We start from the raw sequence: 27,869 nt of genomic DNA on the forward strand, positions 1-27,869 counted from the left end.
ACTATTTGCCTAATTAAGAATCCATGAAAATATTTTTCAAAGTATCATTCCCAGACTGGTAGTCAGTACCACCAGGAAACTGCATTCTAACAAGATCTTCAGCTTATTCCACCCACATTAAAGTTTGAGAAGCATGGCTCTAGATAGTGTGTAGGAGAACTGGGAATGGGTAAGTGTTAATCCTAGAATTTTAATTCATTTCCATACTCACCTCATGGATGTAACATTTACCTTCCAATGATACAATTTTATGAGTAAACACCTTCATGCATAGAGCTTTTGAAATCAGACAAGAAAGGTGGCTGTGCCTTTTAAGTTATTAAAAAATGGTACTGTTTTGAGAATTCTAAATTGCAGGTGCACAGCATTTCTGAATGTATCTGAAATCTTTGCCTGCTATTTTCTACCAAAACCCACTATCATCAAGCGTTCAAAACCTTTCTCATTTAACTTCCATTGATTCTACCCTGTATTCTGTCTGCCAATCAAAGTCATCCCTTGGGCGATATAGTTGGTAAACCAGGTGGTCCATTCATTCACTTAAACAGAAGTTGTTCGAAAACTATTGGAAGTGTTCCCATGTTTCTCCTCATACATACTCAGAAGGGGATGGCATCCATATGCAGAGCAGAGCTTTCTTTTGAGGGAAATTAAGAAATAATGGTAACACTGCTTCTGAAGTTCTCATGCAACCAATTCCAAAGTATCATTATGTAAGTTTTGCTATTAATAGCAACAAAGACTTGCTTTTAACAGAATGGAAGACTGGTAAGAAAAAAATTAAAATTGTAGTACAGTAAAAACATGATTCTAAGAATGTATAAAAAAGATCTACGGTGAAAAAAAGGCTTCTAAAAGTATATTTGGAGCAAAAGAATTTCAAGGAAAAAAGAGGTTTGCTTTTGGAGAAGATGGTCTAATACAGGTTAATGGAAGATAAAAGTGGGAATGCTTTAATTCCTATTGGGTTTCTTATAGGTCAAGAGGAATGATATCCCAACTACAAAGAATAAAACAATAGAAATGAGAGGGAACTGGTGCCCAAGATGGGAAGAGAGATTACAAAGTCCCCAGCTGCTCAGAATGAACTCTCTTGATCTAGATAAATTACATTTTAGGACACTAATAAAACTGGCAAGTCAAATCACAAACCTCTCTGGGTGGTCTGGAAGATTGGAAAAGTGCAGTTTTGATATTCACAAGGAAAAATAAGGTGTGGGAATGAAATTTTAATCTTCTAAATAGTTATTTAAGACTTGGCTAAAAAAATGCAATGCAGGGGCACCTGGGTGGCTCAGTGGGTTAAGCCTCTGCCTTCGGCTCAGGTCATGATCACAGGGTCCTGGGATTGAGCCCCGCATCAAGTTCTCTGATCAGTGGGGAGCCTGCTTCCCCCTCTCACTCTGCCTGCCTCTCTGCCTACTTGTGATCTCTCTCTTTCTGTGTCAAATAAATAAATAAAATCTTTAAAAAATGCAATGCAGGGAGAAACTACAGGTCTTCTTCAGCTAATCAAGTATTTTCAAAGAATGAGAGTCTGTTGATATAGGGGCTTTGAAAGAAAAATTATATTACAGCCATTACCTATTATTAGATTGATAGAAAAAGCAAGCAATTATTTACATAACTGTTCCCAATTTTTTAACAAAATTAAATCAGTATTTATCTTATAATTTGTCATCATGTTGAATTTCTGTATAGGACTGTTTGCTGAAAAGGGCAAAGACCATTCCCATAAACTTCAAAGGTTTGTTTTAATATTTTCAGGTTATAACCTTAAGACCAGAATCTATTTGTCATAAGAAACATTCATTAGAATCCTTGTTGTAAAAAGAACATGTTTTCACTTCAGGTTGTAAACTGTATTTGTCTCAATGAGAAAAAGACAAACAACCTAATAGGAAAAAAATGGCAATGAATAAAACAAATAGTGCACAAAAAAGAAAATATAAATCATTCTATAACATTATTTTGATCCTGAAAGAAATTTATCTTCACTCAAAAGAAGAATACAAATTAAAATTACAATGAGATGACATCTTTTTCTAGCTTAACAAAGATCAAAACAGTTGATGACACACTGAGTTGGCAAAGGTGTGTGGAAAAACTCCTTCATATTACCAACTGGAGTACACTATGATGTGCAATATGGCTGTATTTACTAAAATAACAAGTGCCATCTTAACCCAGGCATCTTATTTCTAGGAACTTATCCTATGGATATATTTGCAATGTGTGAGAGGGCATGAGCATAATGTTCTACATTGTCATCTTATAATAGGAACAAAGCTTGAAGACAAATGAAATCTTCCTTAATTGGAATGTTGGCTAAATAAATTATGGTACATCTTTAGGATACAAGAATAAGCAAATGGAAAAGAATAAACAAACTAGAACACCCTTAAGGTGCTAATATAGAAAATAATTATCAGTATATATCAATAAGTAGAAAAAACATGATGCAGAAACAGTGTTTATAGTATTGTACAAGATTTTTTTTTCTTCAGAAGACAGGAGAAGGAAGACCACAAACACAAAAACACACACATCACATCCTATCCTTAGAGTGTCATCAAAGAAACTGATACCCCTAACTAGCCTGTGGGAAGAGAAATGAGGTGGCTAAAAGATGGAGAAGCAAGGGAGTATTTATGCCCTTCTATGCTTTGCATTTTGTACTGCAGAAAGGCACTATCTTTTCAATGAATAAATAAAATAATTTACACATTCCAAGTTTGTCATGGAAGGATGAATTTATTCTCCTTTGTAGTAATTAACCCAGTATGACCTTATTGATAGACTACTAATTTGTTGTGTATAAAAGGAATGTGCAAATTCTCTTAAAATTAGAAACAAAAATAAAGTGGTATCTAAATGGAAACACATTTCCCAAAGCACTGCTTACCCATACCATGGGAAATACAAAGTGATAATTTGTATTATATTCCTCTGTACCCTATGCTATCTTATTCTATTTCAAGTAACTCATTAAATTGATTTCATAACTCATCAACAGGTCACCAGCAACAACTTGAAAATAGTTCCCAAAATGATCTCTTTTTCTTTATCGCTATGACCAAAGACCTCACCCAAGATCATGTTATTTCTCAACTACCTCAATAGCCTCCTAAACAGACTCCCTTTTTGGGTACTACATGCCTCAAATTTGAAGGCTTGCAAGTTACTTCTCTTTAATGATTCCCACCTCTCTCAAAGATAATGACTAAGCTCCCTGAAGCAGCATAGAAGCCTCACCAAAACTGGGCTGTATTTCAACATCACTAAATTTGTTTTTCTTCCCACACTTCGTGTCATTAATCACTTCCCTATCTTTGTTCCTATTGCTTCTTCTCCCTAGAATCCTTTTCCTTTCCCTCATACACATTTCACTTTATCAGTTCCTATCCATTTTGGAAAGATACAGATCAGGCACCATATTCTCCAGGAAGCTGTCTTGAGATCAGAGCTCCCAAATTATACAAAGTAGAAGTATCTTCTGGAGAGCTTGTTATAACACAGGTTCTTGAGCTTCACTCCCATCTACTCTGATTCAGGAGGTTTAAGGACAAGCTCAAGGATCCGCATTTCTAACAAATTTCTAGGTGACACTGTTGGTCTTTGGACCACACTTTAGTAGCTGTGCTGTAAACAATATTTTGGCCGGTTTGGGTATCATTCTTTTGGGCTATCACACCATTTTGTGAGTATACTTGCCACACTGCATTGTAAATGTTTCTGCCCTGATTGTGTTTAGTAAACTGAGGTATTTTAGGGGAGCACTCATTGCCACACCAATATGTGCCATTTTGGCATGCAGATCATTTTGTGCTGAAAACAACTGAGACAGAAAATCCTCAGGCAGAACCTTTGACCTCTCCCCAAAGGTAGAGGGGAAACTACCAGAAAGGAAACTACCATCATCAATAACTAGGTATGATAGATAGGGAGGAACCTAGCAAGTCTTGTTTGATTGAAGTCCTCTCTAGGTGCCATTGTTTCTGGATGGCTCAGCAAACATTTATCAAACATTTACTATGTACATTCTTCCTGTGAATTCCTTTTCTTCCCTTTGAAGTCCCAGGTCCTCACTCCTTTTCCTTAGTTAGAATGATAAATATATTTTGTTTTGACTGAAAATCTTTGGAATCTCTCATGTTTATGTGGATTCTCTGTATAGATGTAATTAAATTTGATTTTCTCCCATTAATGTGTCTCATGTCAATTTAATTCTTAGACCAGCCAGAAGAAACTTGAAGGGTGGAGAAAAATGTTTCCTCTCCAACAGTATATTCATACATCTGCTTGCCTCTAAGCAAATTAAGAATTTGCTTGACATAGTAAGTCACCTTAACGTAGTAGGACATTGTAGTTAATAAATGGTTTGTTAGCTGAACAGAAATTTCATTAGCTTAGCCTCATGTCTTTCTCTGCCTAGAGGGGTTGATCAGGGATATATGCAAATATTGATGTGCATATCACTGATACATTTGATAAAGTCTGCAAATTAACGCTTGTGGACAAAATGGAACAATATGAGCTAGGTAGGAAATAAAGCAATTAGAATTTGGCAACTAATTGAACAATTGGTCAAAGTAAATTGAAGCTTGAATTGATGTCAACACAGAGGAAAGGTTTTAGTGATGTGCTGTAGGGCTCTCTTAGGATTCAGGCTATTTGAGAAGAAAATTGTTTATAACATAGATGAAGTTATGGAAGGCAGACATGAAATCGGAAGTTGAAAAGAAATGAAGAGATTGCAATACACTGTATTATAGAATCAGGACCTGAAGATCACCACCTCTCCATCTCTGCCATCAAACCAGATTGATGGGTTAACAAGTTTATTAAGGCTTCATATAGTTTGGGGTTCAAAACAGGTTTCCCTTCTGGGTGGGGAGGCAGAGTGCAAGGGGAGAAAACTAGTAGGGCAGAGCAATCACAACTGAGGTGGAGGAGGTTGTTAGCAGAAGGTGACAGTGTCAATGAAAATATAGAAGTTCAAATCACCAGAGATGAACCCAAACCCAGACACAGAACAATACTGCCAGTTATAGAAGCTACCTCTAGTGGTAGTGTGCTTCTTGTGTTTTCACTGTATTTTTCAGAACTGGTTCAAGAAATGGGAGGTACTGGACCCAAGCTCCAGGCACCTTAGTGGGCAAGTAAGATAAGCAGGGCCAGGGAAAGGGTTGATGTCTTTGCATCTAATTCCAAAAAAAAGTAGATGACCCAAGAGCAGGACGGAGAAAAGGTCAACTAGAAGCAGCACATGTGAAAAAGAACCAGTGACTTTAGATACTAATAAGTTCAGTGTGAGTCAACACTGTGATACAAATATTGCTGGAGTAAGGAACTATGCAATGATTAAAAGCATGCACTATGCTGGATGACCTCTGTGGTATTTTGGCAGCTTAACAAGCCTCCAGCAAGGGACTAAATTTCCCCTTTCTCCTTCTCGTAGCATACCCATATTTCTTAGACTAACATTCTTCAGACTGGGATATGCTGCTGGAGGTACACAAAGACTTTCTTAGGGATATGTGGGCATAGATTGTGTCCATGGAATCAGTTTCCAAATTCTAGCTTCAACAAGGGAGTCTCCTGGTTTTATTCCTGTGGTACACGAACATCATACCAATTACTATTCCCATCTTTTGGTTAATTATAGTCTTCCAACTCTACAAAATAAAAGCATGTCTCTTCTGATGTATCCCAATGGTGTACTGTGCCCAATATACATTTATGAAAAATAAAAATATGATTCAAAACATTGATGACTGAAATTCTCTTTTAATCAAGATACCATCAAGCACCTACCTATCCATTTCACTAATAGATTAATTTCCAATAAAAATCTATTGATTATGCTTAATAATTACTTATCAGAAGTTGTATATACTTAAGTAATTTCATTATTACTAAGTATATTTATTATTGGTAATTGTAGATATAATTCAATCTAATGGATATTTTAAAATACTTAAAGCTTTATACTTATAGAAAAGTGTTTGTAAAGATTGAATTTAAATACACATAGATATATTTGTCATAGAGAAGTATGATAAAGTGGTTAATAAAAGGCTTTATAGTATAAATATATATTACATTAGAATACACTTCTTTGGGGAAATAGAATGGAAATATAAAGAAGAAAGAAAAATGCTATGAAACTTAAAGATGAGTTTGTGTACTTTTTCAAGTAGAAGATGGTAGATATTATATTGCTGTGGTATTTGAAGTCTACTGGATATATTCAAAAGAGTAATGAAACACTTTTTGAATGTCAATATTTACAATACGTCATGGGAGAAAACATACGTCAAGTTTAGAAAGTTCAGGAGGATACTGAGTTTTCTAAGCTATTTGGAGAGTTTTCTAAGCAGAATGGTATACATACCACTGTAATAGAGGATTTGGGGGAGCTTTCCTCCTTGCCTAGGCAGGTGAGAAAGAAAAACACTCTTCTCTCCCTCATGAAGTAAGTAGGAAAAAAAGAGACAAAAACAAAAAACTACATACCAGTTTCCTCTTAGCCAACAAAATCTTAGTCCTACTTGAATTCTCTGTTCCAGGAATTCCCAATTCAAGAAACTTCTCAAGTTTATAATCTTTTCCTTACATGGGCAATTTGGTTGGATGAAAGAAAATGAAAATCTCATGACTATCCACAGTCTTTTTTTGGATTGGTTTTCTGGTAGCAGCTTACAACTTTCTTTTGAAAGGGTGCTGTATTTTGCAAGCCTAATTTTTCTTCTTAGAGGTTCTTGTCAAAATTCCAGCTGCACTAGAAAAGGTCCCATTCACCATCTTTTCCTATTATTTTAGGAAAATGTATTCCCACCATAGTTGTACCTTAATCTATCAAGTGCCAGAGAAATTGGCCCAATTTTTCATTATTAATCAAGAGGCAAGTAAGGATAAGAAAGGCAAATTAAACAGTGTCATAAACCCAGTTAAGTGTCACAGCTGGGATCTAAACATGGCTCTTTTGTTTCTCTTCCCATTATTATGCTACCTTAACCAAGCAATGGTTTTTGGAGTTGAGAGGAGGGATAAACAGTAATAGATAAAATTATGATTTTCAGTGTTCCAAGAGAAAGGTCTATGCCTAATTCCTTTAAAATATGGATTTATCCACAAACCAACAATCTTCAAGATTTTATTGGAGCTGGAATTACATATACTCTTGCCCAGAAGCAACCTAAATTTGGAGCGGGGGCGGTGGTTAATGTCCAATAAACCTCATTTCAGTTGTATGAAATGAGAATATTTTACCTTTTTGTCCAAAAACTTTTACTCACTATTTTTCAGGACACATCCCATGGAAATATTAATGTACTTAATAGAAAACACTGAAACTATTTTTCTAGAAAGGAGGATTAGATATAAAAAGTTAGTGTCTTCTCGGTTCCTAGCCTTCCCAACATCATGTCTTAAAAAAAAAAAAAAAAAAACCAACTAAATTAGATCTCTTCTTCTAATTCTGAGCTAGTACACAGCTATCTAAGGGAGTAACTATTTGAATGTGAATAAACTCCTTGTATGTGAATTATCTCCCTAACAGTGAACTAGATAACATTAACTTCCAAAAAGCTAATTATGTGAACAAAATGACACACCCCTTACTGACTGAGGATCCAGTGAGGAATCTAACTCAAAATCCAGTGCTCCTGATTGATAGTCTCTGGAAGCATAGTAAGGACATACATTTTCTTAGGAGTTTGAGTTGACTCTAGGTGCTGGGTTAGAGCCCAAGATTTTTTGTTTGAAAGCTACCAAGGGTGTAGAACATATTACATTCTCATCGAGATCTCATTTGCTTGAACTTCAGTTCTTTGGCATTTAAAGCACTCTTTTTCTGGCATTCTTACTTTGTTGTTACTTTGGTTCCTCCTTTGCCATGGGAAGTTCTCACTGTTCTGATTCTTTGAAGAGAATATCTGTGGGTGGAGCTGTCAGTTTCCCTCCTTGTTGACTTGGTTTTACTAAAGATAATGTGGAATTTCTATGGCCTTTTGGGGAAACTTATGATCTCCCTACACTGGTTCATCTAGGACCTCTCCCTTCCCCTAACCTCTGCTATTCTTTCTTTTTGTCACCTTTGAACTTTCCCTTAGCTGCCTTGAATTTTTTGATATATTGCCTTTCAAAACCTTCTTATCTCCCATCTGTTCACCTCTGCCAGACCACTTCCTGCCTACACCATCCTTTAATTCAACTATGAGCTTTGTGCTTCGTGCCCCATAGGGGGCTCTCAAAAGACTAAGGAACCCCAAAAGTAATCTCTTGAAGCTGAAAAGACTACCTGGAAACAAACTGGTTTTTTATAGACTTAGATGGGCTTTGGAGACACCCAGATTGCCTTGCGCTACAGCTTTAGTCACTCACCCAAATTTTCATCCACAGCTTCCATAAGATTACTTATTAAATCCAAAGAAAAGCTTAACAGTCTCCTACACAAATACTGAATGAAAACATTTAGACTTCATATTAAATATAACCTCAACTTGTTTTCATAATTGTTGCTAGTCTGCTACAAAATGCTAGCATATGACAGTTCACATTTATATGCTTCCTGTTTTTTTCTATAAAATAAAAGTTACTAATAGTTAAAAAGGTACAATCAATATATATAAATGAAACTTTTAGAAACATTAAGGTCAAAGAGAAACAACTCTGTATGCAACATATGAAAGGTGTGTAATAGCATTGGTTTTGTTAACTAAGAAGAGAGTAATTTTGTCCTTAGTGTAGGACAAAATCTGAGTGGTTATTGAAAGTTGTAGAAAGTTCGTGGAAAGGAAATTTTGTTTCATGTGATCAAAGCTTACTATGATTGAATGGGTTTATTTATAAGCTTTTTACAAATGAGCTTTAGTATCCACAGTATATTAATGCAAAACTAAAGTTCATTTTTTTTCTTCATTAAAATGACAAAATTTTCTTGGATTATTGATTTGTTCTTAATAACAGGTTGTAAAAACTTTTTCTTTACCTTCTGAGTAATTCAAGTAAGCAAGAATGATTGTGTCTTATCAGAATAATTTCCTGTGTTTTATGTGGATTTTATCATGTCCTAGATTATTTAAGAATCTTCTCACTTTCGGGAGAGCCAGCCTTTTATAACCATGTCACCTCCTAGGTTTATTTTTGAAACCTTTCACTGTCACTTTGTTTAAATAGGTAGTCAAGCACTGTGTCAGTGACCCATGATCCTATTTAACCAAGGGTTTGAACTTCTTCACATTTTTGGCAACCTTTGATATTTTGCCTTCCACAAATCAAACCCAAAATGAAATCTTGATCTCAAACTGACATGAAAAATCTCCAGATTTGTTCTCTCACATTTGTTCTCTCTTAATATCTAAAAAAGATATATGAAGAATAGTTAGGCTTATTTGTTATGTTGAGTCAGCATAAAAAGCATTATAAAAAAAGAAGTTATATTTGTATGGGTCACATGTTATTAACATAAATATTTCAGTAATTATATCAAGTTACTAGAAATTATGGGACGCCTGGGTGGCTCAGTTGGTTGAGCGGCTGCCTTCGGCTCAGGTCATGATCCCTGCGTCCTGGGATCGAGTCCCGCATCGGGCTCCTTGCTTGGTAGGGAGCCTGCTTCTCCCTCTGCCTCTGCCTGCCACTCTGCCTGTGCTTGCTCTCACTTCTCTCTCTAGGACAAATAAATAAATAAAATCTTTAAAAAAAAAAAAAAAGAAAGAAAGAAATTAGTCAATGCCCTTGCTGTCCATGATACGACTTGGTTCTGCTTTGCCTAACAGACCATAGTATAATGTCATCAGTGATAATTCTAGTTATTACCCGGAAATGTTGTATGCCACAGAAACGACTGACTGAATTCCTTTAAGTGAATTCTCACCAGATTATTTATTTATTTATTTTTTATTTTTTAACAATGGCTGTTTGAAGCCTATTATCATTTACAGAGAGTTGTTTTACTCTGAGGCTCCCTGAAAGTGCTTGTAATCAGCTACAGGGCCAGAATTCTTGTCTTCAACAATAAGGGACTATCTCAGAGACCCATGGAAAGGACAATATCAGGTACTCTAGGGCACAACCATCTGCTGCTTTGCTTAAATAGCTTTGACCGAATCAGGATTTCTGGAACTCCAGTGGAGAATCTGATGGGTTTATGAAACTGCTAGCTGGAGATCAAGCAAAACGACAATCAATTACAGAGAAGTGATTGAACTGATGACGAATCACTTGATTAAGGCTTTTGTTTGGAATACTGCTGATGCTTTAATGTTCTGTTTTCTTGACACAAGGAACTCCTTTTTTCTTTTTTCTTAAGCCATCTCTATCTCAGATCAATTTAGTAGATTATACTTTTATAAACAGAAATGAAATATTCATCTTTTTCTCCCTGCCTCCAGAATTCATAAACTCCTATAGAGTAATTTTATTTTCCTGGCAATATGATTATTTGCACAGATTCAATAAGAATCTGTCTTTCTTGTAACAGGACATAATTGAGAAAATTGATTATATAACCAAGGATTTGACTGGAATGTCATATTTGAGAATGATATACACAAAATTGGTTATGACCAGATAGTTTTAAAGAACCAGAGTATACTCTTTGGAGATAATGTTTACAAAGCCCTCTCTTCAGAAAATGAGCCTGTCTTATGGGATGTCCAGTCTTACAGGTAAATAAGGAAGGTCACTTCCTGGCAGTTCCAGGAAGCCTTAGGATATTTTGAGGTCTGTCAGAGTAGAAAAATTCACCCCAATCTATAGGTATTGCAGGTAACATCTCATGGCAAGTTCTTGGCATGGATTTCTAATCTCATGAACCTTTTAAAAGTCAAATCTGAGATTCTTCATAAAAATTTACAGCAACACAGACTTTGAAAAGCCTGTATAGCTGGCTACTATCCTTGCTGAACTTCCATAAATACAGTCCAGCTTTATTTGGTAAGCAATAATAATATTACTGGGAGTACCTTCGATCACATGGGAGGTGACTGTAGAAAAACCCAAATTATGTTTCAGTGGAACACTGGAGCACACCCTGATTCTAGTCTCGTTCTTTGCCTTTGGGCTCTTTCCTATTTCCCTGTAAACTATGTGATATTGTTACCGACCTGCAAATTGGACTGTCTCACACATTTTGTTCATCCTTACCAAATTTTCAATTCCTTTAGTTTCCTTCAATATCTGACTACAACTTTCCAAACTCGTGTTTCCATTTTTCTTCTCTTCTCCTGACCTGGCATCACTGAGAACTAAAAGCTAACTACTTAGAGCATTATAGAGATCCTAGATTGTTCTATAGTTGAACTTTCCTCTCAGGCTCTAAAGAAACCCAGAGAGCCGAAGCTGGACCACTTGATACTGGCTTCAAAGGACTCGTCAGCACAGTGAATTATCTATGGACAACCTGCATGCCTGGAGCACTGCCTATAAGGCCTTCTCAGAAAGTTCACTGGGAGTCCCACAGCTTTTATGCTCTGCTACAGGAAATAGCTATGACCGTGGACAATCTTATAAAAACTCTCTGATGTCTGTGCTGTCACCCCAAATATTCAGTCATAAAATGGCCACTGCCATTGTCACATCACCATCTAAAGATGTTTCCAGCCCAGCCTCCAGGAATCTTCTTCATTGGCTGCCCTCTGGACTTGGAAACTGGGTTTATAGTTGGTTCCAACCATTAATCTTTGTTTTTCTTTTTACTACCATAGAAAATACCCCTTATTAAATACCTAATTGCTTACACTGTGCTGCAAAATTCTCTGCTACCAAGTTTCAGTTCAAGTAGTCCTTGAACAACAGAAAGCTTCTGAAATAACTGGCTTGGAGTACCTTTCCCAAGCTGTTCAGTGGGAAAACTGGCTTCCCCTGGACAAAAGAAGGCAGTGACAAAGATAGCCTTGGCATTCTCCTTAATGTTGACTGAAGGATTAGATGGGTTTCTTCCTGATTATAGGCCTGAACTCTTTTTTCTTCGTGCCTTCACTTGAGAAAATTTTCAATTTTAAATTCCTCATTTGCCTCTTTGAGAAATAAGTCTTTTACCACCTCTAAATGTTTTTCTCAAATAGCTGGGAGCCACCGCATTGAAGTGGAAGTAGTGGAAGTAGGAAGGCTAACTGGCTTTTCATCTCAGTGTGGGGTGGAGGGGGATAGTAACCTCCCTTCAGTAAGGGACAATTAGCAAACACACAAGGCCAAATCACAGTCACCAATGTCCCCACTAGTGTCCCCCAGTACTTTAACACTAGCTCATCCCAGTGATTAAAATATTTGCTGCCTTTTGATTCAGTGGAGTTGACTTCAGTCTCTCTCTCCTATTTCAATACCCTTGAATAAAGTCTTCCTTGCCTATTAAGTTATCCAGTGCTTTTTTTTTTTTTTGACAACACTCACAGCAACATGAACACACATGCAGAAGGGTCTGGATGCTCGAATACTTTATCATTCAGTTACTCTAATTGTGTCCACAAAGTTTTCTTTGTGGACTCGTCATTATGGGCGATTAATTTTCTTACATGGAAGGGAAGAGTCAACAGAACAGTATGTCATGTTATTTATAGATCACAGAAGCAAAGTCATTCTTGAAGGGAAAAAGAAAACTTTCCCGTCTTCAATATGAAGGTATTTCAGTCAGTAAGACTTAACATAACATTACGTGTCCCGCCTCCCCTCATATTTTCACACAAAGTTTTGAAAGCAGTAGTTAGGCAGTTTTATGTCAGATAAATAGTATACCTACAGCTCATTATTGACAGCATTCATTAAAGATTAAAAACATAAGACCCTTTAGAGAAATTCTAACTGGTTCCCTGTTCTTTGCATTCAATTATCATTTCTAAAATCTGAAATCAACATATTTTATGTCTAAATTGAGAGTATCTTTGAAAATCTAAATTCAAAGGCATGCCTTCTAGTGGGCTGACTGAAGGGAAAGGTCTGTGATGATGCCTAATTTTCACCTTCTACATCACAATCTCATTGATTATGTTTCTCAGTTTGCTAAGGGTTCGGTGAGGTGATTTTTCAAGATGAGTATTGCTATTTGCAGGATTTCCTGAATAGGAATATTTTGGGAGTAAATTGCACAAGCCAAGCAATGTGCAGTCAATTTTCACTCCAGCATAAACAATGTATTAGAACAGAGCCCTTAAGGCTTTTTTTATTTGGGTTTCATTACACAGCTAGCTGCATTTCATCAATAAGCATGAAGTGCCAAGCAGGCAAAACTGAGGCTCACAGAGGGTATTACATATTTTTCTAACAGGTGCTCTGAGTTTGACTAGAGAAAACAAATGACCTGGATGTCAAGGCCTTAGGCTCTTTTGTTTCAGAGGTAGCCATGGCGCCCATGGACAGACAAAGACAATTTTTTTACATTTAGGAATTGGAGGCTCCTTGTGCATCTACTTTCTTTGCACTCACTCATTCCTAAGATTTTAGAAAGGAGTTTCTTTCTCGGTGTTAAAAAATGGTCATGTCCACAAAAGTATTTAAAAACTATTTTTGGTTTTCAGTAGTTTAAAGTCCATTTTTCCATCTCTCTTTGACTGAAAAAAGAAGAAGTTTAATCTCTTTAAATAGAGAGCTATACCAGGCTGTACAGACTAAAATCACATATCTTATAGTAAAAGAACTCTGAGCAATCTTAATAAATCATTTATTAGGCAGTGAATTTAGATAGAAGCTAGACAAAGAGGGATAAAGAAATAGTTAAGTTAGTATTAATCACACAGGTTGCTATTTCCTGATTACAAGCTAGGGGTCTGAGAATTATAGGGAGAATGTCTCAAGTCACCATATATATGATTTTATGATCTTTATTGCCTTGGATATAGCCACAGGGAAGAAGGAAAAGGCTAAGGGAATATTTTTGAAATCTACACTCCAGATATGAGAAACTCAGAATATGCGCAGAGGACTGAAGCCAAGGAATTTTACTGCCAGGGAAAAAGCAGCTGCCTCTCCCCTTAGTGATTTAGACCAAGCTGCAGGAGGCAAATATCATGACTCTCCAAAAGTACACACAGCAGTGAGAGTGTGGACTTGTAGCTTTGATAAAGGAAAGTGATTAACACAGCTGAGAGGAGCTTTCACTCTAAACTGCAGGGACTTATTTGGCATGGATGTATGGGCTATGGGCAAACAAATGGCCAACACAAGTTTTCCATATTTGGGAACAATTATGTGTGGGTGGGGAGGTTGAGACTGGGACTAAAGTCACTTGGGTTCAGTCAATAACATCCCTTCACATCAAAGGATTTTGTTATCCTTCCTATTAAATATATTCCATGTACAGAGATAGCTAATATTGAATATATTTTTTTATTACTTGAATGAAGCAGCTCATTTTAACTAAAGATTATATTTAAAAGTAAAGGAATGTGCTTTTGCCTGTGAGTTACAGAAAGCTCCTTCTGACTTGGAACAAAGAGATTATTGCCTTCCTCTTTATAATACTAAATCAAGAAATACTTAAGATTATGCTAGAACCAAGAGAATATGGCTGAGGTTACTGTTTGTTGGAGTGAATAACTATGTCTTTGTTGAGATGACTGACCACTGAAAAATGAGCATCAAGGAGATGCAGTTGCACTGGAGACTGTACCCCAAGTACCACTGAGGGCACTGTGCTAGCAAGGTAAAAACAGTGAAGGCTTTCCAGGACTGGTGGCTTCCCTGAATGATGACATGGCTTTGCACTCAACCAGTCTTGTTCCTGTGACTACACCTAACCCAAACACAGGATGAATGGTGCATCAGAATCCAGGGTCTGGTGTCAAGACCTCTGCTGTGTCACCACTGTACCAACTGTGTTGTTCCCTGTCCTGTATACTTTCATAAAACCAACTAAAATTTGTTTGGGTATAAACATATATTTTAAAAAAAAAAAATCTGGATCAGTAAAATTTGTTTGGGTAAAGACTACTGTGACTTGATCTTACTTGTTAAACTTGAATGGAAGACCATGCCACTAGATGAGCAGCCTGGGTTTTGCAGTGGCAAAATGATGTCTATCTGTGATGTACATGGTATCATCTGAGCTCGGGAGTTGCTAACAGAATGGTGGATATACATGGCAGGAAGAGGTAAGGTGAAAGTAGCGGAGTGCACTTTGCAAACATAACTCATTTTAGTTGTTCCCAACCTCTCTCTCTCTCTCTTTCTCTCTCTCCTTAATCTCACTCAAGCCCATCTTTCCTAAACTTGGACTTTCTCTTCTCTAGAATAACCTCACACTTTATTTTATCCTTGCCTTATCTCCCAGCAAAACAGCACCTACATGGAGATAAAAAGCACGAGGCTGTGTTAACCTTGGAAAGCAAGCAAAATGAAAAATCAGGGTCAGTAAACTAAAAGTAAAACTTTACTTAAGATGTTACTTATTTAGTCTGAAATTGCCCATGCTTACATTAATCAAGAGGTTGAGATTTCAATTTTATTGCTTTATGTGATTAGCTGTTTAATGTTGTTGGCCCATAGGAGATGCAAAGCAGGGTATCAAGTTGGGATAAGTCTTTGGAATATGCTCCTGGGAAGAGAGAGAAGATAGGGACAGTCAATGTCCACAGGGACACTAAAAGGAGGAGATGGTGGGGTCCAACTGGCATGTTGGTCTAGAGCAGTAGGTTTACCTGTGGCACCTCATCACCACTCTGGGTGTCTCATTACCACCTTTATACTTTGATTAAAAAATACAGGTATCCATCAGACACTGGGCCCTAAGATGGGGGTGTTCAGAAAGGAGGGGAATGAGGCAGGTAAGTAAGAAGAAGCCCTCTGTATTCCAAGAAGAGTGTCATGATGTACTCAGGTCTGTAAAATTTATGTGTAAGTCAGTGTACAAAGGTTAACAGAAAATGGACACAGAGGTTTATAAGAAATCTAAGAGGGCTTTCTATTCTACTTGGGGTATCAAAAAAACTTTTTTTTTTAAAGATTTTATTTATTTATCAGAGAGAGAGGGGAGAGAGCGAGCACAGGCAGACAGAATGGCAGGCAGAGGCAGAGGGAGAAGCAGGCTCCCCGCCGAGCAAGGAGCCCGATGTGGGACTCGATCCCAGGACGCTGGGATCATGACCTGAGCCGAAGGCAGCTGCTTAACCAACTGAGCCACCCAGGTGTCCCTCAAAAAAACTTTTAAAGAAGTAAAGACATTGAATTGAGTTTTGAAGGATATAGAAAAGTTCATCATGCCAACAAAGGAGGAAGAAGTAATTTAAGGAAGAGAGATCAAAGACACAAACATGACATGAAACCACATACATTTAAACATAACATAATTTGTTGTGGCTAGAATATAAAGGGAGGTTGCTGGCAGAAAAAAAGGATACAAAGGTAAACTGCAGACAGCCTGAGAGGGTTTTCTAATATTTACTAAAGAGCCTATACTGTATTTGGTAGGCACCTAATGTCCTAAACAACTTTAGTTTTAGATAAGGAGTCTACAAACATATACTGAGTGCAATTAAAGTAGGGATGGCAAACGGGTCATAGTAGCAAAGATGTTGAAGGCATTCCAGTTATAAGAGTTTAATGAATAGGGGGCACCTGGGTGGCTCAGTGGGTTAAGCCACTGCCTTCGGCTCAGGTCATGATCTCAGGATCCTGGGATCGAGTCCCACATCGGGCTCTCTGCTCAGCAGGGAGCCTGCTTCCCTTCCTCTCTCTCTCTCTGCCTGCCTCTCTGCCTACTTGTGATCTCTCTCTCTCTCTCTCTCTGTCAAATAAATAAATAAATAAATCTTTAAAAAAAAAAGAGTTTAATGAATACATTATTGCTAGTAAGTGCTGTAAGAGAAAACAATAAATGCTAGTCAATTTATTATTATTATTATTAACATTATAACAACAATGGTGATTATGTTAATGCATGAGAAACTTAGTTGAGTGACTGCCATTTTTTAGAAAATAATATTTAAAGCAAAGAGTCCATACCTTAATGTCAAATGGTCCTGTTTGATTTGGTTGATTGTAAATTTCCAACTGATTCCGAATAGGAGACAGCCACAGAAGCAGGTGATTTAACTGCTCTTCTATCTGTCCAAGGTCTTTTATGTGTGCCTCAATTTCTCCTTGTTTCTCAGGCAAATCTCTAGAAACCTGAAGGGAAAAAAAAGAGGTGAAGATTCCCATGGTTTAAATAAAAAAGCAAAAAATAAATATATTCTAAAATTATTTGCTTTAAAATGTTATAGAAATTCACTGAATTTGGTGTTTTACAGGACGATATGGATTACTCTCATGGGTTAAATGTTAGGATTTAATTAATGTACTACAAATGATTTATTAATAGTCTTCCCCCAAATACTATGCTTTAAAGACAATAAGACTTTTTTTTTTTTTTTTTGGAATTCAAAACACACACTCACACAAATGCATACCCAACTCCAACCAATAAAGTAAACAAATACATTCTCCACTGAATCACTCATTTACTAAACATAATGGTATTGCATATTAGATGCCAGATATTCTGTCTTTATACTTCCTTCTAACTTTCTTGTATTTTAAGGAAAACGATGCAAGGGAATTTTTTTATGCACAAAATAAAATGGGGAGGTAGGCTATAGTTTGTGGGTCTAAGTATAAACGAGTAAAAGAAAACAAGATCACTGGAATAAAAAGGAAAAAAAAAAGACATTTGGATTAGAGTAGAATATACCAGTATGATCATAGGCTATTTCTATTAAGGGCTTACAATATGACAAATACCGTTAGTAAGTTTCACATTTACAGCCTTCTTTAACCCAACAAACAATCCTATGATACAGATACTATTCTTTTCCCCATTTTATAAATGGATGATGACATTGGGGTTGAGAAACATAAAATACCTTGGGAAGGAGTAGGATACTGTGTTCAACATTGTGAAGTCTAGAGTTAGGCTGCTTGGTTTTAATCTTAATTCTAGTTTTTTCCCAGCACTTCAGCAAAGTTTTCTTTAATTCCCAGTGCCTTCTCTACAGAATGCAGATAATGACAGTATCTGCTTCACAGGGTCACTATAAAGATTAAATAAGGTAATTCATTGTAAATAAGTGAGAGCAATAACCTGCATGATAGTAAATGACAATAAAGTCACTGCATGATTATTGCTTAAGCTTAAGTGTAAGTAGGGAGATAGGATAAGCAAGATTGAAGACTTTTTTTTTTCCTATTGTCAAGGACCAAAACAGGTACATGGTAGTAAAGAATGTGAACCTGCGGGGGGCCTGGGTGGCTCAGTGGTTTAAGCCTCTGTCTTCAGCTCAGGTCATGATCTCAGGGTCCTGGGATCGAGCCCCACATTGGGCTCTCTGCTCAGCGGGGAGCCTGATTCCCCCTCTCTCTCTGCCTGCCTTCTGCCTACTTATGATCTCTCTCTGTCTATCAAATAAATAGATAAAAATCTTTTTTTTTTAAAAAAAAGAATGTGAACCTGTAATGGCAAGTCTTTATGATATGATTAATACTATTTTAATAATATAACATTACATTATAGCACAAACACAATGCTACAACATACATCCACTATAAAAGATCATGTTATAATAGATAACTTTTTAAAATTTTAATTCCAGTACAGTTAACACACCATGTTATATTAATTTCAGGTGTTAAATATAGTGATTCTACACTTCCCTATCACACCCAGTGCTCATCACAAGTGCTCACCTCAAACCCCATCACCTGTTTCACCCATTCCCTGTTTACCTCCCCCTCTGGTAACCATCAATTTGTTTTCTACAGTTAAAAGTCTGTTTCCTGGGGTGCCTGGGTGGCTCCGTGGGTTAAAGCCTCTGCCTTCGGCTTGGGTCATGATCCCAGGGTTCTGGGATCAAGCCCCACATCGGGCTCTCTGCTCAGCAGGAAGCCTGCTTCCCCCCCCACCCAACCGCCTGCCTCTCTGCCTACTTGTGATCTCTGTCTGTCAAATAAATAAATAAAATCTTTAAAAAAAAAGTCTGTTTCCTGGTTTCTCTCTCTTTCTTTTGCTTGTTTGTTCTGTTTCTTAAATTCTACCTATGAGTGAAATCATACAAATCATATTTGTCTTTCTCTGGCTTACCTTGCTTAGCATTATACTCTCTAGCTCCATTCACATTACTGTAAATGGCAAGATTTCATCCCTTTTTATGGCTGAGTAATATTCCATTGTGCATTTGTGTGTGTGTGTGTGTGTGTGTGTGTGTGTATACATACACACCACATCTACTTAACCATTCACCTGTTGATAGACACTTGGGCTGCTTCCATAATTTGGCTACTGTAAATAATGCTGCTATAAACATAGGGGGTGTATGTATCCCTTTGAGTTAGTGCTTTTGTATTTTTTGGGTAAATAACCCAGCGGCACATTTAATGGATTGTATGGTAGTTCTATTTTTAATTTTTTGAGGAAACTGCATATTATTTTCCAGAGTGGCTGTATCTTTTTACATTCCCACCAACCGTGCAAAAGGGCTCCTTTTTCTCCATACCCTCACCAATATTACAGAGAATATTTAAAAAGTAAACTAGATTAAGTATACTAATATAGTGTACTATAAGTTACTTATACTTGTACTATATAAGATAAGTATACTAATATGGTGTAACTAGTGCATCATCTAAATAATGCCCCGTACTTTGGAACATCTGTTTTAGATACTTTTGAAATAACTAACTGAAGAACATTATGTTCCTTAATTGCACCCAAGAGGTGTGAGGTGAAAAGGAGATACATTAATGGACAAAACTTGTCAGCTAATTTACAGGAGAAGGAATTTTATGTAAGTTCTGATTATATGCAAACAATATGTATTTTGAAACCAATAAAGGCATTTGCATACATTGTGTACAATGCATGTGTGTGCATGAGTCAAGATTTAACGTTCAGCTTATACTGATGTATTCCAGCCTGAGACTGATCTTAGGCTCCCACAACAATGTTTCCTTGGAAGGTTAACTTTAAGATGATTGGGAAACATTAGGCCTGCATTGTTTGTTGTATAGAACTGTATCTGCTTTGGGGAAGCTGTGAATTGGCATAAAGCCGATGGTCTAGATAACTAAAAACGGTATAAAAGATGGAAAGGAAATAGAGCCTGTGACTTCTACTTGAATTGACCTGCACAGACCCTGGTGTTCCCCTCTGGCAGCCTTTCTCTTTTAATTCCTAACTCCAAGGAATTAAAAGAAGCAACGTGCGCAGGAAACATGCAATGCTTGTTCATGGATAATGAATTGTGATGCTATATCTTGTTCTGTTTGACTTGTATCCTGATATAAAGTCAAGTAAACAAAGTGTTAGATAAAGGCCTATTTATATCTCATGAGTTCTAACCCATAATGACATCTACAGTGACAGATAATGTATTTGTGTATGTGTGTTTGAGTGTGTGTGTGCATGTGTGAGGGAGAGACTTGATATCACAAATGTAATTCCAGGTCTATAATATATAATATAATAATGCTTTCTACTTATCTTTTCCAGCATTTATAAGGAAGTTACTAAACAGTTTGTTTTTATTGGATTATTTTCTAGTCACAAGTGCATGTAAAAAATATTTTACAGCTTCAACTTGCAGTGTCTAAGAGCCTCTAGATTCTGAAGTTAATGGAAATAACAGCCATCATGTTTTCTTAAAATCTCTAAAATTGAGCTATGAACTCATTTAAACCTATCGCCAATAGGGTTCATATATCAACCCAGAAATCCAGGTAACTTTCAACCGAGATTGTTAAGTTTCCTTCTCACACTTCCAACCCATCCTTTTCTCGTGCTAGAAGAACAACAATTCCAGATAGCACACAGTTCAATGGGTGAGATTTGACTAATATTTGAAAAAATTAAATGATAGCTCATAATGAGATTGTGGGGGACAAGTAGTTTTCAGATTAGTTATGAAGTCTGCATGGGTATATCCTCACAGACCTTGTGCTCTCCACCATCATAGCATTTGCCTTATACTCTTTGTTATTTACACTGACCTCCCTTACTGAGCTTTGATTTCTGGATGAACTGGGTTCCTACACATGACAGGCTTTAAATAAATATCTGGTGAATGAAAGGTGAACAATTTCAAAATTTAAGATTAATTATTTTCAATTTAAGAAGCAAAGCATGTCCAGAGTAGTTAACATAAAGAACGTCATTTTATCCTCAAGTGAAATAGCTTTAATTAGCCAACAAAGATATTAGTTGATTGGACTATATAAAAATGAGAAACATGTGAATGGAAAAAAAAAATCCCCTAAAAGCAAAGTCAAAGGACAAATGACAAATAGTGAAAAAAGATATTTGTGACATCTCAGGTAAGGGACTAATTTTCCTAAGACATAAGAAAGCTACTGCAAATTAATTTTTAAAAGACCACTAAGCCAGAGGAAAAGCTGGACAAAAGTTAAGGACAATCCGATATCCAGGATCTATAAAGAACTCCTCAAACTCAACACACACAATACAGAAAATCATATCAAAAAATGGGCAGAAGATATGAACAGACACTTCTCCAATGAAGACATACAAATGGCTATCAGACACATGAAAAAATGTTTATCATCACTAACCCTCAGGGAGATTCAAATTAAAACATTGAGATACCACCTTACACTAGTTAGAATGGCCAAAATTAGCAAGACAGGAAACAACATGTGTTGGAGGGGATGTGGAGAAAGGGGAACCCTCTTACACTGTTGGTGGGAATGCAAGTTGGTGCAGCCACTTTGGAGAACAGTGTGGAGATTCCTCAAGAAATTAAAAATAGAGCTTCCCTATGACCCTGTGCAATTGCATTCCTGGGTATTTACCCCAAAGATACAGATGTAGTGAAAAGAAGGGCCATCTATACCCCAATGTTTATAGCAGCAATGGCCACGGTCGCCAAAAGGTGGAAAGTACCAAGATGCTCTTCAATGGACAAATGGATAAGGAAGATGTGGTCCATATACACTATGGAGTATTATGCCTCCATCAGAAAGGACGAATACCCAAATTTTGTAGCAACATGGACGGGACTGGAAGAGATTATGCTGAGTGAAATAAGTCAAGCAGAGAGAGTTAATTATCATATGGTTTCACTTATTTGTGGAGCATAACAAATAGCATGGAGGACATGGGGAGTTAGAGAGGAAAAGGGAGTTGGGGGAAATTGGAAGGGGAGGTGAACCATGAAAGACTATGGACTCTGAAAAAACAATCTGAGGGTTTTGAAGGGGTGGGGGGTGGGAGGTCGGGGTACCAGGCGCTGGGTATTATAGAGGGCACGGATTGCATGGAGCACTGGGTGTGGTGCAAAAATAATGAATACTATTATGCTGAAAATAAATAAAAAATAAATTTTAAAAAAGGACAATCCACAAAAAAGAAAACATAAATTGATTTTAAACAAACATAAAGAAGCTAAACTTTGTTGTAATGAGAGATCTGAAAATTTGATCCAACAAAAATCCAAGTCTGAACACACTAGGCTGCCAGGGTTATGGAGAATAAATGATTATATATGGCCAGTGGGATAGACAAACTGGTGTACCCCTTGTGGAAGGTAACTTGTCAGTATCTACAAAATGCATGTAACCTTATACCCAGAATTTTGCTCTTAGGAATTTATCTTGTAGATGAATTTATGCAAGTAAAATCAATGGTGATGTTATGGCAGATGATGGATGGGGCAGAAGATTTTCACTACAGTTTTAAATTTTTGCAAAATAAAACGTATTACCTTTACAGAGAAATAAATTAATGTAGAAAGGAAAACTACCAACTTTTCTTCCTACCAAAAGTAATGGTTGAGAATATATATTTTAATAACAAATCTTTATTAGTAGGATGTAACACATCTAAAGCCACCAGTCCAAAATCGTGATTATTTTTCTAAGACAGTATCACTTAGCTAATGGTAGGGTATCATTTGAAACCTTCTGACCTCTAGTTTTTTGATTCCCCACACCTTCAAAAGGATCTTCAGAGGGGCGCCTGGGTGGCTCAGTGGGTTAAAGCCTCTGCCTTCAGCTCAGGTCATGATCCCAGAGTCCTGGGATCGAGCCCCACGTCGGGCTCTATGCTCTGCGGGGAGCCTGCTTCCTCCTCTCTCTCTCTGCCTGCCTCTCTGCCTACTTGTGATCTCTGTCTGTCAAATAAATAAATAAAATCTTAAAAAAAAAGTATCTTCAGAAACTGATGGCTTCTACATAGTTCATGGAGAAAGATAACATAATTACTTTATGATATATAATACGAGTAGGTCTTGTGTCAGTTTTTATGTGTCTTAAAATTATTTACTATTACACTTACTACTTCATATCCTTATCAAAATATGGACACCGTTTAATAGTAAAATGCATCCTTTTCCCAAAAAAATTTTTAGGTATTATGGAACCATGCTCTTCATATGACATATTCTCTGTGGTAAAAGCAAAAAAATTAAACACGTTCAGTTCCCTCATGTGTCAATTTAGTATCTAACCAATTCTTGCCCTAATTTCACACAAGATTAGCTTCCCTTTTTTCAATTTCTGAATTTTAATTTCAAATGTGTAGAAATTTTAATAATAAGATAAACAGAGGTGTCTGTTTTAGAAATAAACAGATATCAAACACTTACTTCATATCTTATACCAAAAATATTCTAGAAAAATTAAAGTGTTAAGTATAAAAAAATTAATAACAGAACTAGAATAAAATGTTGGTGTGAGGAAGCCTTTTAGAAACAGAAAATAATGTGAATAAACTACTAAGTATAATATTTGTACTGCTCATTCAAAATTAAGGCCAATCAGCAGAACTAAAAACAAATGACAGCTGGGACTACTTGCAGCATCTATCATATAGGTTATAATTTTTCATATTAAAAAGATTTTTCAATAAATGAAATGAGATATAGAATCTATTGGAAAACTTGATAAAGAATATAAACAGGAATTTGACAAAAAATGCATAGAGCCAATAAACAAAAGTCCAACAAGTAATCGGTGAAATGCAAATTAAAACAGCAATAATAATCTATCATTTGCCTATTGTATTGGTTTTTGTCAAAGGTACTTAATCAAAGTTCTAGAAAATAAGCACTCTTATAATGTTTGCTGGAAGATAAATTCTTACATTTGTAGGGAGTAATTTGATAATTCATACAAAAGAGCAAGATGTCTACCCTAAAAACTACCAATATGCCTGAGAGAGTAAGGAAAGAGTAAAAAAAATAAAGGAGTATACCTTGTTCCTCTATTGGGAGAAACCAACTGGAAGATTCTATATTGTAAAGATATCAACTCTCTTCAAATAATCTAAAAATTCAGTGCAAGTTCTATTAAAATTACAACAGCTAGTTTTTAATAGACAGTGACACACCAATTTTAAGATATGTATGCAAATACCAAAGGCCAAGAATATCTAATGCAATCTTGAAGAACAACCAAGTTTAAGAATGTTTATGACCAGATATCATTATTTAATATATTTAATTCTGTGTGGTCCTGCTGTGAGAACAGACTATATGTACTTACTTAATTTTGACAATGGTGCCACTTCAGTTAAGTAGGGAGTAGATGATCTAGAAATACATATACCCTACAAGTGTTTGAAGTCAGAAGCAAGCTGGTCCTTGGTGAGGGGCTGGTTGGGAGAGGGTAAATGACTGGGCAGGAGCATGATAGAAGCTCCTAGGGTAATGTTCTAATTACTGATCTGGGTGTTAGTAGCATGGTACGCTAACTTAAAAAAAAATCCATCAATTTCTAGTGCTAGTGCAACTGTTGGATCCTAGGGTAGTTTTATTTTTAACTTTTTGAGGAAACTCCATACTGTTTTCCTGAGTGACTATACAAGTTTGAATTCCCACCAACAGTGTAAGAGGTTCCCCTTTCTCCACACTACTAGGTATTTACCCAAAGGATATGAAAATACTGATTTGAAGGGATACATGCTCGCCGATGTTTATAGCACAATTACCAACAATAGCCAAATTATGGAAAGAGCCCAAATGTTCATCAAGTGATGGATAAAGATGTGATATATACATACAATGGAACATTACTCAGCCATAAAAAAAGAATGAAATTTTATCATTTGCAATTATGTGGGTGAAGCAAGAGTGTATTATGCTAAGTGAAATGAGTCAGAGAAAGACAAATATGATTTCATTCATATGTGGAATCTAAGAAACAAAACAGATGAACATAGGGAAAAAGGAAGAGGGCAAACCAGAAAAGATGCACTTAACTCTAGAGAACAAACTGAGAGTTACTGGACAGGAGGTGGGTGGGGGGGATGGGCTAAATGGGTAGTGGGTATCTGGCATTGTATGTAAGTGCTATATCATGAAATTATACACCTGAAATTAATATTACACTGTATGTTAGCTAACCAGAATTTAAATAAAAACTTGAAAAGAGAAAAAAAAAATTACTCATTCCATTCGACTGCAAAATCTTACTTCTGTGAATTTTCCTAGGGGACTATCAGAGATATACACAGAGACATGTGATGAGAATATCCAATTCTGTCATTTATACTAGTGAAAAACTGAAACAAAATCCCTCAAATGGGAAAAATTACACCCAAGTAATTGGATTTTGCATCCTTTAAAGTACACACTATGAAAAACATTCTATTCTGAAAATATTCATGATATGTTAATTGGTAAAAGTTACACAAGACACATAAATCAGGTCTTTGATTTTCTGTATATATTTGGCATATCAGTATCTATCATCTGTCTTTTTATCTGTATCTTTAAATGATTGGAAATACATAAAACTATTAACCATAATTTTTTGGAGGTGTTACCAATTAAAGATCATTTTTATGTAATTGTTGATATATTTTTGCATTTTATAAGTTTACTATACAGACTACCACAAACATTTTTTATGTTTTAAATGTTAAATAAAAATAAAGAAATGGGTAATACTGCTTGGGTGGCTGGCTATCCCTCTAAAATATCTGCTACAATAAAATTACCATTTTGACTTAGATTTTCAATATGCTTTAGGTATGATATGACAGCTTTTATTTATATTAGCTCCTTTAATCTCATCCATAATTCTATGAAATATATTTATTTTTCCTACAACTGACAAATGAGGAAATTAAGGTTCACAACTATAAATAATATTCCTAAAGTTACTAGTGAGTCACAAAAATATAGCATTAAACATCTGTGTTTTCCTAACTCCAAATTTTAACTTTCCTTTTCTCCTACCTGCCAAAACACACTTTCTGTAATCTTTCAAAATCTAATGTATTATTTGAAAAATGGAGTATTGAAATTCATACTTTTCAAAAGCTTTTAATATTTATCAGAATAATCTATATCTGTATTGCTTATTACTATTAATGAGATATATGCATTTAAAAGTAAACTTTAATATAAGTGAAATGCATGTATATAAACATACCAAAAACACAAAAAAGTACTATTTGACATTTGTTAATTCAAGACTATTATATAGGGATTACAAGGTAAATTAGGATGCTTACTGAATAAATTTTTGGATGAGTAACCCAAACCCATGATTAAATGATCTTCATGCAATTGTAGTATCTTCTACATTTGGTAGATTTGTCATCCATTTTAAAATAGAGACATAGGTAGGCACAAAATTAGACACATAGATCAATGGAACAGAATAAAGAACCCAGAAATGGACCTGCAACTGTATGGTCAGCCAATCTCTGACAAAGTCAAAAAGTATATCCAGTGTAAAAAAAGACAGTCTCTTCAATAAATGGCCTTGGGAAACCTGGACAGTGACATGCAGAAGAATTAAACTGGACCACTTTCTTATACCATATACAAAAATAAATTCAAAATGGATGAAAGACATAAATGTTATACAGGAAACGATCAAAATCCTAGAGGAGAAAATAGCAACCTCTTCAAACTCAGCTGCAGCAATTTCTTAGTAGACACATTATGGAGGCAAGGGAAACAAAAGCAAAAATGAACTACTGAAACCCCATCATGATAAAAACTTTTGCACAGAGAAGGAAATAATCAATAAAACTAAAAGACAACTGATGGGATGAGAGAGAATATTTGTAAACGACATATCAGAAAAAGGGTTAGTATTCAAAATCTATAAAGAACTTAACAAACTCAGAACCCAAGAAAAAAATAATTCAGTTAAGAAATGGGCAGAAGATGTGAATAGGCATTTCTCCAAAGAAGACAACCAAATGGCCAACAGACACATGACAAGATGCTCGACATCATTAGTCATCAGGGAAATACAAATCAAAATCACAATGAGATACTACCTCACACCAGTCAGAATGGCTAAAATTAACAACTCAGGAAACAACAGTTGTTGGCGAGGGTGTTGAGAAAGGGGAACCCTCCTATACTGTAGGTTGGAATGCAAACTGGTGCAGCCACTCTGGAAAACAGTATGGAGGTTCCTCAAAAAGTGAAAAATAGAGCTATGCTATGACCCAGCAATTGCACTACTGGGTATTTATCCAAAGGATACAAAAATGTTGATTCAAAGGTGCACATGTACCCCAGTGTTGATAGCAGCATTATCAACAATAGCCAAAGCATGCATGGCTGATGAACGGATAAAGAAGAGGTGATATATATAATGGAATATTACTCAGTCATCAAAATAAACGAAATCGCGTTACTTGCAATGATGTAAATGGAGGTAGAGGGTATGCTAAGAGAAATAAGTCAGTCAGAAAAAGATAAATATATGATTTCACTCATATGTGGAATTTAAGAAACAAAACAGATGAACATAGGGGAAGAAAGGAAAAATAAAATAAAATAAAACAAAACAAAATAAAAAAGAGAGGAAAGCAAACCATAGAACACTCTTAACTATGGAGGACAAACTAAGGGCTGCTGGAGGGGAGGTGGGAGGGGGGATACACTAAATGGGTGATTGGCATTAAGGAGGGCTTT

The 27,869-nt window shown here is 36.1% G+C and overlaps 1 protein-coding gene across 6 annotated transcripts in view; it reads right to left on the reverse strand.

Moving 5' to 3' along the window:
- The window catches only part of DMD (dystrophin), a 2,094,983-nt gene that overhangs the window by 706,935 nt on the left and 1,360,179 nt on the right, over positions 1–27,869 (reverse strand). For all 6 annotated transcript variants that reach the window (XM_032330377.1, XM_032330378.1, XM_032330375.1 and 3 more), the window contains one exon: positions 16,942–17,106. In XM_032330377.1, the coding sequence (XP_032186268.1) occupies positions 16,942–17,106 (165 nt within the window). The remainder of the gene's footprint in view (positions 1–16,941; positions 17,107–27,869) is intronic.

This window comes from Mustela erminea, chromosome X, assembly GCF_009829155.1.
Source record: "Mustela erminea isolate mMusErm1 chromosome X, mMusErm1.Pri, whole genome shotgun sequence".
NCBI classification, from domain to species: domain Eukaryota; kingdom Metazoa; phylum Chordata; class Mammalia; order Carnivora; family Mustelidae; genus Mustela; species Mustela erminea.